Source organism: Pangasianodon hypophthalmus, chromosome 11 (genome assembly GCF_027358585.1).
Source record: "Pangasianodon hypophthalmus isolate fPanHyp1 chromosome 11, fPanHyp1.pri, whole genome shotgun sequence".
Taxonomy (NCBI): Eukaryota; Metazoa; Chordata; class Actinopteri; order Siluriformes; family Pangasiidae; genus Pangasianodon; species Pangasianodon hypophthalmus.
Window position 1 is genome coordinate 13,515,555 of NC_069720.1, and position 21,365 is coordinate 13,536,919.

The 21,365-nt window shown below is 39.2% G+C and overlaps 1 protein-coding gene across 3 annotated transcripts; it reads right to left on the minus strand.

The window, feature by feature from the left end:
• Positions 1 to 91: 91 nt before the first annotated feature.
• si:zfos-943e10.1 (GRAM domain-containing protein 2B) lies at positions 92 to 20,857 on the minus strand. Of its 3 annotated transcripts, none has more exons than XM_026926763.3 (12): positions 20,625 to 20,857; positions 7,916 to 8,068; positions 7,666 to 7,720; positions 6,967 to 7,039; positions 6,459 to 6,562; positions 5,424 to 5,522; positions 4,922 to 5,062; positions 4,731 to 4,827; positions 4,403 to 4,483; positions 4,198 to 4,297; positions 3,341 to 3,448; positions 92 to 2,714 (listed from the first exon to the last, which is right to left on the minus strand). In XM_026926763.3, the coding sequence occupies exons 1-12, from the start codon at positions 20,714 to 20,716 to the stop codon at positions 2,699 to 2,701; spliced, it is 1,119 nt and encodes a 372-aa protein (XP_026782564.1). In that variant the 5' UTR covers positions 20,717 to 20,857; the 3' UTR covers positions 92 to 2,698. The 3 variants fall into 3 exon arrangements, with proteins under 3 accessions (XP_026782564.1, XP_034164669.1, XP_034164670.1); XM_034308778.2 differs by lacking the exon at positions 20,625 to 20,857 and adding an exon at positions 13,262 to 17,102; XM_034308779.2 differs by lacking the exon at positions 20,625 to 20,857 and adding an exon at positions 8,746 to 12,091.
• Positions 20,858 to 21,365: the final 508 nt, after the last annotated feature.

The window sequence follows — 21,365 nt, forward strand, 5'->3', positions numbered from 1 at the left end:
ATGTGCCAGCAACTCATCTCACCTGATAACACCCTCAATAAAACTAACCGTAATTACACTTACTCATCTGACAAACACAAATGACACCATGTGCATGTTTTCCCCAATCATTTGATTTATTCAAACGTCAAAGCTGGTCTCACAGAGATGACTTTGCCTTACAGAGAATGCAATAAATAGATCAGTGGGGATTGTTTAAAGACAAATCAATACAAAATAATATTTACATACCCTTCAATAGTGCAAAGAGAAATGATACACTCATTGAATTCCTGCATTGTTATTATTGAAAGGGAATCACAAAAGCTCAGAATGAGCCAAGTCCAACACTTTTAGTCTCTTAATTAGTCTCTGTGCAACACTTCTTTCCTCTTTACTAGATGTAGATAAAATGATCCATCAAATCAGGAAATCAGAATGAACTGATCGGTGACAAATACCCCAGCAGGATGATCAACATGCCTTCATTGGGGTATATATATCTTTAAATATATCATTTAAAAAAAAGATAAAAAAAAAACATCCTGGTGGTACACAGACATTGTAGTTAGTAATGAACACAACTGGAGTTGGCATTGTGCTAATCTTAGATAAAGAAGCAGCAGAAGCGTTGGAGAGGAAATCCCAGAGCTGAGTTCGACATGTGCTTTCCCTGCTATAACACACCTTACTTAAATTATTAGCTAATTCTTTATGAGCCGAGAAAGCACAGACGTACACTGTAAGGGATTGAGAGAAACAGGGCGCTGAGTGCGAGAAGCCCTGAGTAAAAGACTCTTTAGCACCTTCTGAAGCCGGCGTTGTACTCTATTTTAACTACATACGCCATACAGGTGTGCAGGATGGCTGTCCTGTGCTCGTGCTCTTCCACAGGATGCAAGACTGACATTAACCAGTAGCGAGATGTGACATGAGTATGATAAGCTAGTCTAAACGTGACACCATGACAACCATATCTGTGTGAAAATATACAAATTGGTCTGGTTGGTGCGAAATCACTAATATTTTACAGGTCAACTGTAAAATGAAAAGCTGTTGACTAGACATGTCTGGGCTCAAATCTGCCCCTAGTGGACAGAGATTTTAACCCTACTGAAACACAAAAAGTGCACCAGTGTGTCCACATGTCCTCAAACAGTCTCGATCATTCTGTGATTACTGATAGTATTAATCCAAGGCTTAAATCTTACATATTATTTCACACGTCCAAGATTTTTGCCTATTCCTAATCAGTCATGATTGACTTAGTTTTCTCACGTGAATCTGTTTTGAAAATATTTGATACTGGATAATACCAGGGCCACTCGCACAAGAAGTGTGTATTAAATCAAGGTCAGTGTTAGCTTCCTGCTCTTGGGCTAGGATTTGGGGAAATGAAAATTCAATAGTCTTGCTGCTTAAAACATCTGTTTGAATTAAGAGAACAAATTACAGCGTATTAGTGCTTTACACACACTTTAACAGTGAGATTTTTACAGTAGATGGTGTTTTGCATTTTTCTTAATTTAAAATACATGTAATTCAAGTATTTTCCTTATGTGCAAGTATTTTCATATGTTATATATAATAGTTGTCTGAAATATTTGGAGTTGAATTTAAAATGTCTTAATTAAAACCGTATACGTGTGGACACCCTGGTACACAGTAACACACAAGAATGCGCACAAGTGTGTGTAGGTAAAATGAAGCATAATGCCGGTATAATTCTCCAGGTCCAGATGATGATAGCAGACTTCCTCATTGTACAGTCTGATGCTTTCCCACAATCTACACACATTAAAGTGCACTGATTCACTTCAAGTCTCTTATTTTACAATCGTATGTACACTCACATACACTCAAACTAAACATGCATATATTGGACCATGTCAAAGTTTGTCAGTTCTTGAAATGTGACTCAAGTATGTTTCTCTCTCCTTTTTTTTTTTTTTTTTTTTTTTGGCGGTTTTGCTCCTTTCAGACACGCCAGAGTCTTTTTGTGTAGTGAATTTGAAAAATGTCCCGTCTGGGCTGCACAGTGCCTCTGGATCTTTTTAACAGTTTATCTGATTAGAAATGGGCGTCGACTACTTTGTCGACCAAAGTACAAAAAAGACAAACAAAAGAGGCTAAAAATACCTGATCGGGAGATTATTTTGTGCATAGAAGATGCATACGTCCATAAATGATGGAAAAAAGAAAAACAAAAAAAAAAGGGGAAAAGATTGGCCACCAAGCAGCGATCATTCATGAATTTCTGAATCATGCCAAAGCAAGGTGTAATACTGCCACCTGGTGATCAGAAACAGAGAGAAAAATCATCTTCACGAGAGGAGCTTGATCAGAAAGGATGAAAGATTCAATCATCAGCCACGTTGGGGTTAAAGGTGGAAAGGAGGAAAAGCCTGAAAAAGTGTAGCTGAGTTACACTACAGACAGCCTCTTTGGAAACTGCTTGGTTTCTGCTGTCATTAGAGCGCCGCCGCGTCCCGCTCAGAGCCGAGTCTGGCTCGGTGGGAGAAAAAGCATCAGCAGTCTCCTGGTACGACGCGGCGTGACGGAGCGCTTTGGTTTTCTTCTTGCTGTGAGTGAATAACGTTCACAGCACTTTGGCTCTACTGGGGTCTGAGAAATGCTGAAGTATGGACTGACATCATCAGAATCCGTCATTCCTCCTCAGGGTCATCAGATAAACACATCTCTCCTTTCACTGGGATGCTTATGTGTCCTTGTACCTGCAGATGTGAATGAGAGAGGAATCTGGTTAGGAAATTGTCGTTTTCGAGTAGCTCTGGCGTTTTCCAAGGTACAGGACACACCTGATGCTATGATTAATAGCTTGTCAGTGTTTTCGTGACAGACCTGAAACGCTAACCAATACAGGATGGTAATGGGATATGTCTGATACACTACTCTGGATACAACCGCCTTGCTAGCAAAAACAGTATTATCATAGCAGCAGTGCTTTGGAAAAACAAAAATTTCACCACTAAACAACTATATAATGACTTCTCACAGGCCAGACAGATTAAAGGTGCGGTCTGTAATTTTTAAAAGTGAAATTATTTAATTTGTTTTAAAAAGTTTAAAAACTTGTAGATACTTCAAAAAAAAATTGTGATTCATAATATTGCAATGCAATAGCTGGGGCTAGTTTTTATATTTCAGGCTGCTGTTTACATTTTTCCAGCCTGGAAATTTAACCAGAAATAGTTCTGATTTCAATAAAAAGTTGTAGAGGAGATAAGGTCGGGTTGGAGAAAATACGAAGACTTGTGAATATTTTCATTGCATGAGAGACTTTGAGATAAGATGTGGGTGTGTCTTATACTCCAGAGAACAGGGCCTGAGTGCGTCATACCCGCTGTGTAGAGTGAATTCAGGCAAGGCTCCCAGAGTGGTCAGCTGCTCCTCCAGAGCCACGATGCGCAGGCCGATATATCCAGAGGACAACACGAGCAGCACCACCCTACACACACACACATGCACACACACGCAAGAGTGTGTTACACCATTGCATCACACACAGCTGCAAACAATCTCGATGAACCAAAAGTAATTTGTCAACACGCAGTTAATCACTTTCAACTTTCTCATCCAACACCTTGCAAATGAAGTTCACTAGAAACAAAGCACGATCCTGAAAAACAGCATACCAGCTGAGTGCCACTCTGGCTCGAGGAAACAGTTTGCTCCTTTGTAATTGATGTGCACCATAACTGGCTAATACAAATCTCTCTGCTCACGCCATCTTAACAGCAAAAGCTAAACAACGATGATGATGACACTGGGCATCATTTATCAGTCATTTAGTAATGCTGTGTGGGAATATTTGGCTAAACCAGTTGCACCTGCTAGATTTTTAAGTGTCACTGACACTAATTTTTTCACATATGTTGCTTTTATATGTTGACAATGCCAATCAATCATAAATTACCAAGCATGTTCATGAAACAGTTGAGTAACATTTAGTGACTCTCACAAAACTCCATAGTGAGATGAAAGCGGCAAATCGGCAACTAAACGATAAAAGAGCATCTCCTTAATGTAGCGTGTGCTAAATGTTCCAGTAATGCAGCTCAGTCATTGCAGTGAGTCGACACACACACACACACACACACACACTTTTGTCTTAACTGAATGGCTAGTCTTCTTTGTTGTAATTTATAGATTGGTTTGGACACAGTGAGAACTTTTTTTACATATTGTGTAACTTACAGCATTAAGTAGATGAGCAGCAGAGTGTTGAGGTTGGTGGGTTCTCTCTGGATGAGCAGTGATCTGGCTCCATCAGTCACGCTCCACATCCACGAGCCCCCTACACACACACACACACACACACACACACACACACCCCTTCACATGAATATCCAGTCCAATAACCATCCATGATATGTATGTGTATAATGTGTATGTGCTGTACCTGTGTGCTCCTCTGTCGGACTCTCATCACCTTCTCTGAGAGGACTTCTTAAAGGCGGAGGACTTCCATTCGAGGTTGAGGCTAGGAACAAACACACACATGATTCAAAAACTATACCCTGCACATTTTGTTTTTACCCCTATGAATCCACTGTGCTTGCTTTGTATTCTGTTAAGAGGATTTCTTCATGTAGATAGTTATGAAATACAGTAGCTGGACATGGACACACAGGGGTGGGCGATATGACAAAAATATCACATCATGATTCCCAAAGGAATATATAATCATATATAACGTATAATGTGTGAGAGTGTTTCTTGTCTCCTACCTCTGTGAAGTTTAGTAGGAGGAGGTTGCGGTAAAAGTCCCGAGTCTGTTCCATCGAGCTCCTCGTAGGCGTCAGTCAGGCTCGACTGGCTCGAGTTCTGCAAACACACACATTCTCACACACTCAGCCACTTCTACACACAGATGAACTAAAGCAAATGTAGAGAGTGCATGTGAATGTGATCTACTCACCACCAGCTTGCCCTGATCGAAGCTGTTCTCGGCGGACGAGAAAAGAGGGCTGCTGTTGGCGCTGATGTCCTCCAGATGTGTGCAAACAGTGCGCAGCAGCTTGTAGCAGCCTTCACGGTTCCGCAGAGACACGAACAAATACTAAAATACACACACAGCAAAAAAGCATGGCTCAGTACTGAAACCTTCATACCACTCTGAAGTTAAAGTTACATACAACTTCTTTCATATCTAGACACAACTTTTCATAAGAAATTGCTCAGCACAAAAGCACCTTTTTTTTGCATTGTTGGGAAATCCAGGTTTTATGAATACACAAATTAGAAACACCATCCACATTTCAAACTAGGGCAGTGTTTTTTTTTTTTTAATTCCTGCATTTTTTTAAGCAAAATGATTCATTTTCCAGGCAATTGTCACTCGAACTTGTCCCAAATTTCAGAAAGATGACCTCAGATACTTTAAGCAAACCCTGTATATTGTCCACAAGTTTGAGGCTGACCTTCTCTCCCAGGTTGCTACGGATGGACAGAGCATTTGGCACCAGCAGCGCTGTGTTCTGCTTCTTCAGGACAGTGATATTAGACACGGGGATCACCACCTGTTCCACACACACATGCAGAAACGCTTAAAATTAATATAACACAGCTGATCCCACACATTCTCCTTTAGAAATGATACAGCATTTTAGAACTATTGAATACACAGTACTGCTAATATTACTTATGTAGAGTATATATACACTGCGTAGTCACACTTCACATTTTAGTTCCTACTTGCTTTTGGTTTCCACTGAACTTAGCTGAACTTGGATTACAGTAAAACAGAAGAGAAAGTGATGGAGTGTCAGTTGCTAATAATGAACAATAGCAAGCAGTCAAGCAAGCTTCATTGTTACTAAATAAAAGCTTCAAAATGTGCCTCATACAATGCAGCTGAGGACAAATGGTTGCACCCCCTTTTTAAATGGTTTAAAAAGAATTGGTATGACCTGAATAGACTGCTACAAAGCACTAAAACTGGAGACTCCTTCCATAATTACAAATCTCCTCAGAGAAAATTTCACCATATCACTGATTAGTCACTTTTTAGTAGTCGTGTTAGTAAAGTAACACAAGCGCATTAATATGAACATGTGATGTTATAGAAAATCAATCAACGGCTTCTGACTAATCAGAATCAAGAATTCAATAGCACTGTGGTATAAAATACATTATTTTTTTACTTGTGATAATGAAGAAAGACGACTGTATATCTAGCTAATGCTGAAGCAGAAATGTACATGGCTGGTTACTATACCTTTAATATTAACTATCTGTAAGAGACTTCAGTTTAAAGATACAGAAAGAGGAAATGTATTCAGGTTTATCGTGAACACATAAGGACACATTAAATATTTTATAATTTCTTGTTAGAAACCCACAAAGGACAAGCTGCATAAAAGCAGGGTCAGGTAAGCAGCTGTGTTAGATGTATAGATGTTTTCTTATAGCTAATGTTGACTGTTTTACAATCTAATTGGTCAGATCTATATTACCTTGGTGGCCTTGAGAAGCACAGAGGAGTGAAAGCACACGTTGTTCTCTGTGATATAGAGACGGCCATGGTATGGTACCTCCCTCTGCAGTGCACAGATGTAGGCTGTAGAAACACACACACACACACACACACACACACACACACACACACACACACACACACACACACACACACACACACACACAGTTAGAAAAGCCTTACACAGCAATCCTGGAAGTGTGACGTCACTATATTTTACAGGCTTCCCATCAGCAGCTGCGTTTGCTTCACCCCTCCCCTGCAGCTTCAAAGCTTTAGACAATTAAGCTAAAGGTCGTTACCACCTCAGCAAACAAACCCGAGAATACGAGCAGCGCTAGGTCTGCTTCTGCCATTACTTATCTTGACAATACACAAACGAATATGCACAGGAAAGTCAATATTGCATGACAGCACAGATATATGATCACGATATGATAGAAATTAAAGTAAATATCGCATTATACATGATTTGCACGATCACTCACCGTGTAATAAGTCTTCGCTCTCAGGGATGTCTGGAAAGAGTTTGTGGAATGTTTTGTTGTGCTTCATGAAGCTCTGTGAGACAGAACAGAAAGATGATTTAATTTATTTAGTTTACAGCAGTAGCTCTCTTAACTTAGCTTTTTTTGCAGCCAGGGTCCCCTTTAAGTATAAAAAATAAAATAAAAATAAACGGATACCTTCGGTCCAGATTCATTAATAACATTTTGTCTATCTATTAGGGAAACTTAGAGCTTTCTACTCCTGAACTTTCCACAGATAGAACAGTTCAGGTCCAGGTTGTTTTGAAGGTTAGGATTAAACCCATTTAATTCAACAAACGAGTCAAATAGAAAAATAAATATTAGAACCCAATAATAAAGATAGCGACTTTGATAATGTTGGGTTGTGAATTTACACCACTGTAACTAAATTAAGAAATACAACCCCCTGGCTATGCTTCACCGACCCCTGGGTGTCTCAGACCCCACAATGAGAAACACTGTTTTTTTATTGCACTACTGATGGGCTTAACCATTAGCTAAGATGACTCTGGCACAAAATTAAAAGTACTACATTCCTTATACATTCTGAATTGGATAAATTATTGTGATATATAAATAACAGGCTGGATTTAATCTACAATGCAGCTTTTATCATGCAGCTAGTGGTGGCTTGGTGGTAATAGAAAATACACTTACACTTCTTGAGTTCATGCTGTCGGTTCTTTCCAATGATCCTCCAACTGTCTGAGACCTGAGAAAATAAATTAGAAAAAACAATTTTAACCTTTTTTAACGTTTAAGCAGGCTCACAGCCATGCACGCACATAAATAACTCACACCACTCATGCCTTGGTGGTATGTGCCTCAAGATTAGGTGGTGAATCAGAAGTGTCTCAAAACAAAACAGGGATTAAAGAAAACTTTTTTACAGTAAAAGGTGCTCTACCTGGGCAGGGCCGGCCTGCTCTGGCTCTTGTTCTGCTGCTCCACCTCGAGCTGAGCTTCCTCCAGACTGAAGGCTTTCTTTTGCTCCAGCTTCTTTTTCGCCGTCTTCTCCTTCTTAGATCTCGTGGGGAGAGACCCGCTCTCCACCGGGTAGCTGCATGAGGTTTTTTTTTAAAAAAAAAAAAAAAAAAAAAAAAAAAAAAAAAAAAAAAACAGAAAAGGTTAAGAATGTGAAATATAGCACTGTATGTAGTAAAGACTGTGTAATCGTCTGCCAGCTTTGGCAACTGATAAAAAAGAAATATGAGGCGTATTGCAGAAGCCAGTCAGAAGATTAACAATGTTACAGTACATTAGTCTGGAGCTTGTGATTATTGAGCTTATCACTGACCCATTTTCACTTGCTATCTTTTTCCACAATTACTCAGACTATAATGACAGCCCGAAGATCAGATGTCTGTCACCTTAGTGACATAAACATAATATCTAACTTTATAAGCTTTATAAAGAATCCAACAGATTCATGACGAGAACAAAGCCATGAGACATTTACAACATCCAAATGGTTCCTTCTTTTCTAAACAGTCAGATAAATCTGTCGTCAAGGGTGACAATAAAAAAAAAAGACAAAGTCCTGATAAACCAGTTGATTTTTGACATAATCAACATCGTGTGACATTTTACTACATGTACAATTCCAGGAATCTTAGCTGTATTTTATCGTCTTGGTTATTTCATTTCGATCCATATTATTAGCCCCTGTTCTTAACATTAATGACAATAATATATATATTTTTAAAAACTGATGTATAATCCTACTATCCTGTTTACCTGTACTCATTTAGTCTTCTGGATAATCTCAAACTCAGAGATCTATGCATAGCACCGTAATCCTTTCAAGTAGCAAACAAATGAGTAGTTTCAAGCCATTCCTTTGTAAATCACACTCGTCTGGTAGAATCCATAAAAAATAAATCAAAACCTGAGTATGTCGTTCAACAGAAAAAGAAAAACACTGTATTGTCACAGCAGAACAGTGCACACTTTAAACCACCTCCTCTCAGTGAATAGAAATTCTTGTAAGAGGTGGGTCTTGGAAAAGGTGTGACACACCATCGCGTGATGAAATGAAACACCTCCGACATCGCACACAATGCAGCATAACGCAAGCACGCAGGTACAGACTTGCCTGAATCAGACAAGAACCCACCCTACTTCCTCCTTCCTCACAATGAAACTCACACCTGCGGTGCTTTAACCACTGCCGTTTCAGAAAAAAATCTGAACTATAAAGAGTTTGAAATTAAAGTGCACAGATTGACAGATTTCAGTGTGCCTGTTTCTCTGGGTGGAGCAGCACTAATGACAGACTCGCTCTTTCCTCAAGCCGTCTGCGGAGAAAAAGGAGTCAGCGTCGGCTTCCTGTGTAGGCTCTTCTTTTTGTGGAAGCCTTCAATTCTGTGGGTGTGTTGAAGATGTTAAAACTTCCTGCTACGTGATTTCCTATTCATATCCTTCATATATAGTTAACTTGCATCACAAGTACAGATCACCAATGCCTAATTTAAGGTGCATTTCCTTAAAACACAAGGTCTGGTTTTCTTACACCATGATGTAAATACCACGTCAAGCAAACCGGGAAGGAAAATTGTAGAGTCCGAAGCACTAGTGGTGTGCGATATGTATCATCTACAATAATATCTTAATTGTTGTTCTAATGATGTGCGAGCTGACATTATCAAGTATGTCACTCACTTCGCAAAAAAACAGTTAAAAAAATAAAATTAAATAAATAAATAAATAAATAATTAAAAAAAACAAACCACCCTGAGTGTCCACGCATTCAAAGCGTGATGTAGCCTATTAGAATGCAGTGTGCAGGTTAAGATAGCATAACTGCCTAAATATGCATGACCGAAGTTAAAAATGAGTGAACAAACAGCGTCAGGAGACAAAATATAGATACCACCAGCCTCGCAATCTAGAATTATAAAATATTGAGATATAATTTGTCAATATGGTACACCCATAAGACGAACCATGATGATTAACTTAGCCCATTTAATCCTACATTATTTCCAGCACTGTGAGAACTTGAATGTTAGCGAAGTCCTTCTAGTAAGTTGGTCTACTCGGTGGCCATCTTCGCAACACTCTAGGGCAGTTATCAGTCATACAAGACCAGCTTTCTTTTAAATTGTACTGGAGATTACAACTGTGCCAAGTAACCCTCAACTGCAGAAGATGACCTGATCCAGCTCCTCCTACCTGGGCGGAGTCGAATGAAAGACCATGGGGTGGAGACAACCCAGTTTGTTTCATGCTGGATATGTGTGTTTGTTGTTCCTTGTTGCGCAGCGTCTCATGGATTAGGGGTTAGGAGTTAAATTTACAGAAGCAGTTATATCAGGTCCAGCTGCACCCCCACGACTTTTGGTTCAGTTGTGACAGGTGGGGAGCTATGAAGTCAACAGTTACACTAGCTGTTTATAGATAATAAAAAATATTTATTTACATCATTCATAACTTTTTAACATTTAAAGATCCCATTATACAGTAGGCTGATGTCTCTTCCGGCTGCTACTGGAAGTCCCAGTTATCTGATAATCCTTAAAAGGTCCCCAACTGTGTGTCTTTTCCATCTAGGGAGCAATGTGAAGCAGTGTGTGGGCGTTTATGCCAGCTCCAGTGACAGCAAAAAATTAGCATCAAGCTCGAGTGTGGCCTTAGCGAGATATTCCCCACAGCTCATGTCATGGCTGTTGAAAGAAAGAACCCTGCTGTGAAAGAAGTGAATTAGGTCAGTGCCTGTCTGTGGCCGGAAATGGCCTAACTCCTACAATCTACAGATTTTTCACAAGTTTTCACATAAGTCTGTTTGAATGGAAAAATAGTGTGTTCTCCCCCTCGTTGCAATCACATTCGGGTATGGACCAAAACAACCGGTCCGAGTGTGTCTGAGCGAGGTGGTCTGAGTCCGTGTCCAATCAAACTCGGTGAGAAAGCAATTTGACTCTGAATCAACTCATCTGCAGGAAGTGAACTAAAGAAGTTGTGTATTGCAGTACTTTTTGTTTCTGCTAAACTGAGCCTAACCCAAACCAACCCAAACCAAAAGTATAAATTTTGCTCCGATTCAGACTCTGTAAAAGGATAAAACAACTAGGAAGCCAGTCCAATCCTAAGTGTATTGGCAGTGAGCCTTCATGTAAACCACAGACCATTTATGGAGCAGCAGGAATCAGATTACTTCATGTTCATAGGTGTGATTTGTATCAGCACAGGATCAGGCCATGGCTGTTTACTTTTGAAGGATTACTGGAAGGAGGTGCTTGTTGCACAGAAGAAATGCTGCACACATAGAGTACATTTCTAAAATGGCCAGGACGTCTGAGCAAAACATGATAGTGCTGGGCAGTTCAGAATGTTTTGGCCTTCCCGTTTCAACTTGCTGCATTTGAACTTGGCAAGAGATTGGAAGGTGAGTTGTCAGGAACAAGTGTGGAAAAAATGTCATCTCTGCAGCCTGGCCAATCACAAAATGATAACCCTGAGTGCAAAGTGAGTACATCAGGCTTCCGATTATTTCCTGTGCATATGAGTGCACAATAAGACCCTTTGGACTTGGGACATGGTGCATGACCACTATGCCCTAAACAGAATATGACAGTCATGTACTGTTTAGAACATCCTTGTCTTCCCATCTCAAGCCACTGCTCTTTGTACTTGGCAAGAGTTTAAAGAGAACAGATCACTTACAGAAAACTAGGTTGCTGTGGCTTATGGGGGGAAAAAGTCTGTCAGCTCTATAGCCTAGCCACATTCAGAGCAAAATGCTAACCACAACAGCAGAGCGAGTATGAGAGTTTGAGTATGTGCCAACTCTGAGTGCAAACCCTACAGTTCACAGGAAGTGATTTTATTGGCTTCCTTTAGAATAAAGTTCTGCTGAAGAAGAGCAGGAAGTGTACAGTGCGTGTGAACGACAAATTTAACTTGATGTGGTAATGCAACAGATACTAATAGTTAGCCAGTGCCATAAAACAACTCAATCCCAGGACTAAATTAAGCCACATGCTTGCGGAAATCTAAACAGGAAACAGATGATCTTGTAACTCTACTCTGTCACATCCTGTTCTAACATTTTCATCAGTTTATCATGACGTGATACATGATATGTCCAAAAAAAAATTTGTTTGATTAAAAAAAAAAAAAAAAAAAAAAAAAAAAAAAAAACTTGTTCAAGTATACTTTACTGTATTTTTTTTTAATTATTACTCTTATTGTTATTATTGAATTGTATTTTATTATTAACTGTTTTTGATACACGCTTATATACTTTGTTTTATGCTATGTACTTTTGTTTCTATTTTCTTTTTCTATGTAAAGCGCCTTGAGAGGAATTTTAAAAGGTGCTATATAAAATAGTTTAAGCATACAATACTAAAAGTATTCATTAAATGTCTGCATACCATAGTTAAATAATTTTTAATACATTTTAATTTATTAAAAAAAAAAAAAAATACTGAAAATGAGAAAAAAAAAATTTAAGATAAAAAAAAAAAAAGACACCATGATAGCCACAATATCTCAGAAAAGCGTATTTTGACATAATTTATCAAGCTATCGATATTGTATCATCCTATCGTCTGGATCATATCTGCTTTAAAATGTGCAGGTCCTCCTTCTGAGACGAACAGTCAGCCATTTTGATACCTAATCAAAATGTGGCTCACTAATCCAGTTTCTGCTGCACAGAACATCTCGTAAGGACATGCGCAGCAAAACAGCCAGAACATGATTGCTGATTTTTTTTTTTTTTTTTTTTACATTTTCATAAATAAGTAGTCAAACGAAAGACCAGTGTATCTAGCTGTATCAAGATTGCTACGGGTCATGCCTTCTAAGTTGACGCAAACTAGGAAGTGTGTTTCTTCTCATCATCTGATTAAGCAAGTCCTTGAACTTTTGTCTTCTTTCTAGGGTATGGTTCACCTGATGTCATGAATCTTTACAACAGTTCCAGAAGGAGCAGAAGATACGAAGACGTGTACATGTGCAAAACAGTATGAGTCAATAAAACATTCAAATTCCTTTGTACAAATGTTTGACAATCATTAAATCCTCTTTTACAGTCACAGAATCTCTTACTTCCTTAATGACGCACCATAGAAATCACCTGAACACGGCACATTTATTTTTTTTTTAAACTACCCTTAGAACGATTTCCAGTTCACCACATGAAATTTTCTAAGCCTACCAGCTGTTCCTCTTCAACTCCCCCTAAAGACTCAACACCAACTACCAACGCTGTGAAAACCAAACAGTGATGTGAAAGCTCCCCTACCTCACCACTTCCTCTCCATCAACAGCATCAGCTCTCTCCAAAAGGCTTGGGCGCTTCTCGCGCTCCATGATGAACAGAGATGGCGAGTTCTTGTTAGTTTAGACTGAAGAAGAAACCTCGACCTGTTACCTCACAGCCAGACGCTGAGACACGACGTTGGGTCTAAAGGTCTCTTTTTACAGCCGCTGTTCTTGCACAAACAGAGCTGTAGCTTTCCAGTGAGTGAAAGAGAGAGAGGAATTTTTACCCATAAGGCACTACCTCCAACTGTGCAGTTTCCTTGGCAACAAGGGGCCTGCGCTGGACTGGTGGGTGGTGGAAAAACGACGCAGCGTCCTTCCGCTTTCTCATTTAAATTCCATCAAAGACAAAGTGGTGGAAAGAAAGGAGCACAAGGCCGGAGCAGAGTGAGACAATGGGAAGCCTCACAAAAGGGCCTGGTGAAGCCTGGATCGTCCTTTGTTGCAGGTTGGACAAAGTCACAAAGCCTGCAGTAATCTCAAAAGAAAGCAGTGAGGATCACAGAACAGGGCTCCACATTATTCCAAAATAACATCACTTTCTGGATTGAAGATCCTAATATAATCAGTCCTGAGTGAACTGTATGTTACACAAGGTATAGGGATAATATTTAGCCTGTAGCATTGCAATGTCTGGAGTTCAGCTATTGAACTACTGATTTTCATTTGTGTAGCGCTGTACAAAAAAATCTTATTAAACTGCAATCTCAATTTGTCGATTGTAAAGCATCTGCACTCAGGCAACAGCATGGGAAGTCTACAGAAAAAAGGGAGAAACAATGCTGGAAACCTGTGAGTGAATTTTAAAAATGACAAACTCACACTCACAGTGAGAAGGAACAAAGCTCATTCATCTTCAGTAAGCGCTCCATTGGTGGTCAGGGTCATGGTAGATCTGGAACTTATCCCAGGAACGCTGGGCGCGAGGCTGAAATACACCCTGGATGGGACAGCAGTCCATTGCAGGGCACCGTGTACACACATTTACACACTCATGGCATGTTTGGGGGAACGTGGGATGAAGCTGGAGCACCCAGAGGAAACCCACAAGGACACAGGGAGAACGTGTGAAACATTGTACAGACAGGAACATAAGCTCAGGATTGAACCAGGGACCCTGGTGATGTGAGGAGGCAGCTCTATCTGCTGCATCACCATGACGCCCAGGAACAAAGTTGTCCGAAAACAAATGATATTAACAAATTATAACAAATTCTCAATTACTGAATAACCATGACTAAACGTATGAAATGAATGGGGAAGGTGAGTTGTGGCTGTATATCTGTAGGAAGTGGTCTGAGCTTGTTTGCACTGGAACTGTGCCACGATTCCTGTGAATGTGAACGCAATTCGTACTCGGGTCTGCACTTGTTCAGGAAGTAAAGTAACCTGTGTGTGTGTTTTAGCTGATGACAAAGTAAAAAAGCTTCATCAGCAATACTTAAAAACAAGAGACCCACATGCGTTGCACACAGATGCTGTCGTTCACTCTGCTGCACACAATAGCACTAAAGTAAAAAAAGGCTGCGTTGTGTTCTCAGTGCGTGTTTGTGATGACACAAGATGAACGCAAATGCAATTGAGTCTGAAACCAGACCAAAGTTGTGAGATGAGGGGGTGGAGTTGCAATCACACTCTGATTTGGACCGTAGCGAACATGCCCAGTGTGAAAACCACTGAAATACACATAGCATACCTTTCCAAATTGGCTAAAGAATCATGCTTGAGAACCATGAACTCAATTATTTATTGATTAATATTTAACAGATAGTGTAGCCCTAGTGGCATCCCGTGATGATGTACGTGGGCTGCAGTTCGTGGTAGTCTCCGCTACAATCATCCTGCTCCTTCACCGACTTCACACTTACCTCACCTCTTACCTCACACAAGGTGTTAAGCTGCTTTTACAGACTGTTTCCTCTACAGAATGGCGTCACTCTGGCCACTCTGTCGTGACCCAGTGGATTTACACCCTTTGGGATTTGGGGCTTGAAGATGTAATGGTGGAAAACTAGGCTACATAAGATTACCTAAGTCACTGCTGATATAATAACCAGTTTAATCAATCCAGTACAAGCCAAACCAGCCTGCACTGTTTTCCGATCAAAGGCGAGAACGGGCGAGATACAGCTCTGATGATTAAGCCGGTCCAGGATGCAATCAACCTCCTGTTTTTCTAATGACGTTGCATAATCCCTCTGGTGTTGTGCAACCAGGACATCTCCTCCTTTATAACGTATTAATGGAACGGGAGTACAGCACGGGCTGAAATGGGGAATAAAATACTGAGCACTGTTCATGATTGAAAGTAGTAACAGAAGCAGCACCTATTTCATTATTTTTCTGTGATCAGTTTGGATTAAATATTTTACGGATGCAAAGTCTGAATTGTAGAGCAGGGAGAACTGTAGCTATCTCACTGACAGTTTAGTGAAAACCATAAAAAATAACCATGTTTTAACAGAACTGAAAATAAGACACATATTCAAGTAGTGCTTGTTTTTGTTTTGTCGAATTTTTTTTTTAAATAACATATTTTATCGAGACACCACCGTATCCTATTGCATCAGATTTGAATTTCATATATTGTTACACCCCTAATGAAGAATATTCAGGGGCTGAGGATTTAATGCACCAACAAATGTCCATAAAAACTAGATTTAGTCAAGTAATTTTTCTTTGTTAATCCTGCTTTCAATTAACATGAAATGGAATTAACTGTCCAGCTCGATCTCTCACTAGATAAAATTCTGAAAAATAATCAATTTTCTGCAGTGTGTCTCAACTTCTTGAGCGTTCCCACACATTTCTGAACAAGAATTTTAAATAAAATATTAACTATATCTTATTGTGTTATGTCACACGATTGCTATTTCAACACTAGCTACTATGCATAGTATCTGAAAGTGTGATAAGTGAGCCTGAAATTGAGTTAACTTCTAGGGACCATGTGCAGAAGAATGACCTTCTCCTCTCACAGCCGCTCAGCCACATGTCAACGAGTAAATGCCGCTGTGCTGTGCTGGGCTGTGCTTTATCCCAGTGCAGTGGTCAGATCAGCCTGAACACCAATCGCTGAGACGCCACACAACAATGAGCTGCTTGTGAGCAGGTCCAGCGCCTCAGCGTTGGAGGCATGTGGCTTGATTCATCACACTTCCTCTGACTGACTTCCCCTGACTGATTTTCCACACAGAAGTCGCCTTTCTTCCTACTGGTTAACACGGTTGGCAAAGTACTGCGTGGAATGCCCACCTGAGACTCACATGATTGTGAAACGCAGCAGCTGATGGGAAGTCAGGGTGGGACAGAATGGAGAAATTCAAGGATGACAACCAAACTGTCACTATCTAGTGGCACACCGTTACTGTAATTAAAATAAATAAATAAAAGTATATTGTGGATATTGTCTGTACTTTTATTATACTTGGTTAGTCCTTATTTACACACGGAAAAAAATGTTTTTTTTTTTTTTTTTTTTTTAAATTGGAGAATATACAGTTTTCCACTGATTCACTTGTGATACGTGGTAATGTATCTGGAAAAATTTTTTTGATCATACTGCACATCAGTGACATATCAGTGACCCTACAGGGTGTCCCAAAAGTCTCCATACGTAGGGGAAATTAATACTTTTTAGCAAAATGTAACTTTATTTACAAAACATTCTCTACATCCTCTACATTTCTTTGTACTCTTTGAACTCTTGTTAACACATCTGGTGTTATGGATGTAATTACATGTTCATCGCAACCTTGTGACAGCTTCCCGATCCAACCATGAGAAAGATTTCAATACATCTTTCTTTTGTCAAAGGCATTCTTAAAGGCTATTTGGGAAAGACTATATATATATATATATATATATATATATATATATATATATATATATATATATATATATATATATATATATATATATATATATATATATATATATATATATATACACACACACACACACACACACACACACACACACACACATATACACACACACACACACACATATATAATATAAACTAGTATGAAAAATTTTGGAAGACATTTTGCTAAAAGTGTTCATTTCCCTGTAGGACACTCTGTAGTTGTGTTAGTGGTCAAGTATTTGCTTAAATAATCAGCTAGATTTATTACTTATTAGCTCCAAGCCCACATTTTTAAAATATTCTTGTACGACTCAAGAGAAATGTTGCACATCATGACATAATAATGATGACAATTACGACTATTGTCATCTATACCGGTTACAATGCCCCTACTAAATATTTTAGATTTCCTGATACCAAACCAGCCTAACACACCCTTAGCATAGAAGAAGCGAGGAAGTGGGTGTCTGGTGTGAGATATACTATTTCTCAGAATCAACCAACACAAAAAGGGATGTGAGAAAAACGAAAGCGTGACACAGGCCAGTTTCTCAAATGACTCGTGTGGAATTTTACTGAAGTCAAAAAGCTAGCAAACTGTCCTTTTGCCTGACTTGTTTCAGCTCAACACCCTGGAGAGAAATCATTAACATGTCTCTGAGAAGCAAAGTCAAGGCACGTCCACATGCGGCCCTTTAAAGTCACGCATATGTGTAGCTCTGTAATTTTGGTATATGTATTTATGGCTGACTTTCCTCCTCTCGCTAGTCAGCTGGGCTGCATATAGACATGTCTACTCTACATGACTTGCATCAGGATATATAGGTTTGCTAACAATCTGCCAGCAACACAGAAGTTAACACTAAAAATTTAAAAATCTAACAATTTCTTTCAAAATCTGTAAACTATTTTAACATTTTGCAGACAGTAGAAACTTTATCAAATCTTCTTCCTGAATTTGTAACTGTTATTTTTAAAAATCTGAATTATTTATTGATTAAAAAGATGATACCAGTAACCTGTAATGATACTTCTCAGAGAAGTCCACCATGACATAATTTATCATAATTCATCAAAACTATAATCGCCATATTACCCAGCTCTAACTTGGACTGAGATGTGAGCTTTCATTTTACACACTCGCTGCTGTACGATGTCATCATAACAACCCACACCGACCCATGGCACACGGTCCCACAGGGGACTATGGAAAGCACAAGCTATCAGCTCGTCAGCTGCTTTTCCAAGTACTGGAGATTGGATTGTGACTTCTTTTGGAAACAGCATTAGCTCAGACAGGCTGTGGAGAACTCAACACTTGGCACAGCACCTGTAACTGACCTACACATGGCGGGTAAAAATAGAATGACAAACACCAAACAAATGCCCTACAGACCAAATACAGCAATCATGTGAATGTGTACCTGTTAATCAAAATGCTTTCTGAGCATTAAACTACTTCTAATCTGGAGATGGAAATGATCTTGGCAAAATATTTTGTTTTCCCGCAATAAATATCACCTGAAATATAGTTAAAAAATCTAAATAGTTTGCAAAATTATATACAAATTAAAAATATAAAAGTTATGATAGCGATATTATTCACATCTGTTGTTGTGAAATACTTAAATCAGGTCTGGTGCAACTGGTTACCATCAGAACTCACATAATTAGTTGAAAGGAATCAACCTATGTACAATTAAATAGTCACGTGATTTCAGTGTGAACACACCTGTTCCTGGAAATCCGGCTTTTTGGCCCGATTTCAGACATAGTAAAAGAGTTCTTGAGTTCGGTGATCTTAGAACGCATAATACACAGTAATTTAGTGCCATCGCAAGTTCTGGCAGTGTTTGATTAAAATCTCAAAGTGTGAGCGCTTCTACAGGGCTTATCTAAAAGCCATAAATGAAACTTACAGAACAGCTACAAATATGGCAATGGGAAAACATAAAAGAAACATGCTATTGCACAGAAAAATATCCCCACTTGCACAATGATTGATGATGTAAGCGGAATGGAGTAATTTTCTTTAATCGAAGGTCTATTGTTAGAGGATCTTCATTGTATAATAGGACATGGAGAAGATGTTTTCAACCAGAATTTTATTAGGATCTTTGGGTAATAATCTTAAAAAGCTTTTTAATCGAACAGCGGAAAACCATCTGAAGGCTCCAGAGTTTGTTAGAGAACACGCCTAAACAAACAGCAAAAGGAAGACCAATGAGCCGACAAAGCAAGCGTGCGACGAAGTTCTGGAAAACAGGATCTGATCCTGAAAAAAAGTAAATATCCCAAACATCCTACGGCGCACCATTAAATTAATTATGCAATGCCTGATGTAATCAGACTAAAGGCAATGAATTGAGGTCAGAGTCGTTTAAAACGGACAAAATGGTCATCAGACAACTGTTTGCACAAGTACAGCAATCTCCTGGACCTGACACCTTTAATGGTCAGGAATTCACACCTTCAGGGAGACATCGCATTACTCAGTGCTAAACACAACATCTCCCAGCCCTGCTATCTGATACACCGACGCCACTGGGACAGGCCTGAATGTTCACCTGTGGATTAATGACACCAATGTCATGATGATACGATGATATTGTAAGGAAGCATGGCTCAAAATAAGCACCGGAAAGCATACAACATGGAATATAAACCAAGCTGAAAACAAGCCATGGCTCAAAGTAGTGGCTTTAAATCCACACGGTGAGAAGATTACAATGAAGGCCATGAAACAAACTCACCAGCTCATCATCAATCAATATGGGTGTGACATTATATATATATATATATATATATATATATATATATATATATATATATATATATATATATATATATATATATAGATAGATAGATAGATAGATAGATATATAATTATGCAGTCTAATAGAAATCAGTGCATCCTTCTGATCTTTTGGGGGAAATGCCAGCTGATCCGCCCATGACAGTGTAATGATGTTTGGTTTACAACCAAAACATCAGTATTTTGACTTCCAACTTTTACTATTTCAAGAAATAAAAATAAATATTCAAGAAAATACTTAAAATATGTATACATATGCATCAGCGCCAGTAAGATAACGAGCCTAGTAATTCCAATATAGTAAAATAACGGATGTGAGAAAAGACCCGAGAAAACTACTGCAAGTTAGTAAAATAATAACAATTAAAGTATAAATTAAGGTTTAAAAGTTACGTTTTATATTTTATTAAAAATATTGAAGTGATTCATTAAATAAAGTTGATTCTAACGATAAAAGTAGATATACACAATATACAATTAAAATAATAACGCCCTAAAGATGAGAGATAAAGTATTAATAGGTAAAGTATGTGAGACATGGTCATAATTTTCTATTTCATCAGATGCACTTGAGTGTGTTTGGAGTGAATGTTTCTGAATGAGCCGCTCGCCGGTGCTAGCTTCGCTCACTAGCGCCTTAGCCACAGCTAACGGACTCACCTTTCCTTCATTAAATGCTTGATTCCGAAGATAGTTTTTTCGTCGATTTTTCTTAAAAACGTCTTCAGTCTCTCTCTCTTATTTTCAAGCATCCTTCCTCCCGACCGTTGCCGAATTCTCACACCCTTTTCCTTCCCGAGTTTTAACTCCGCTCCGCTGCTCCGCCACGGATGTGCTGAAACGATTCTCCCTTTCCGCTAAGCCATTCACACAACGCTCTACGCCATTCCCCTTCTCAACGCTATACACACAAACCCCGCCTTCTGTGTCAGGATTGGCTAGGAGCTCACACCACGCGGAACACTGTCCAATCAAAACAGGAGATACCGCCATGCGCCGCTACCCAATCCTTGTGAACGAGGTGAATACAACTAGCCAATCAGAGCGCACAAAGGCGGAACTCTCAGCCAATCTTAAAACGGATAGCGGAATTAACCGGATATGTAGGTGGGGAAAAACAACACCTCCCCATATATGCTAATTGAATGAGACAAAATCGGACCAAAGGGTTTTGACCAATCAAATCAAGCGCGTGTTAAAAAAATAATCGCGTGTCAGGATAAACTTCCAATAAGAATGCAGCTCTCACGTTCTGGCTCCACCCATACCCTTTTATGGACAGTTAAGCGTGGCGGTTAGGGAGGGGAATGGAGAATTCAAGTCTTGTTTTGTAGACTTGATAGGTTTTTGGTGACTAAATAACGGTGAATTTGTGTTTTTCCCCACTCACATGTTCTGTTA

Coding starts and splice junctions, on each gene's coding strand:
- si:zfos-943e10.1 (XM_026926763.3), bottom strand. CDS start 20,716: ATGCTTGAAAATAAGAGAGAGAGACTGAAGACGTTTTTAAGAAAAATC. Junction 8,069..20,624: donor AAGCATTTAATGAAGGAAAG/GTGAGTCCGTTA, acceptor AACCTCATGCAG/CTACCCGGTGGAGAGCGGGT. Junction 4,298..4,402: donor TCCGACAGAGGAGCACACAG/GTACAGCACATA, acceptor GTGTGTGTGTAG/GGGGCTCGTGGATGTGGAGC.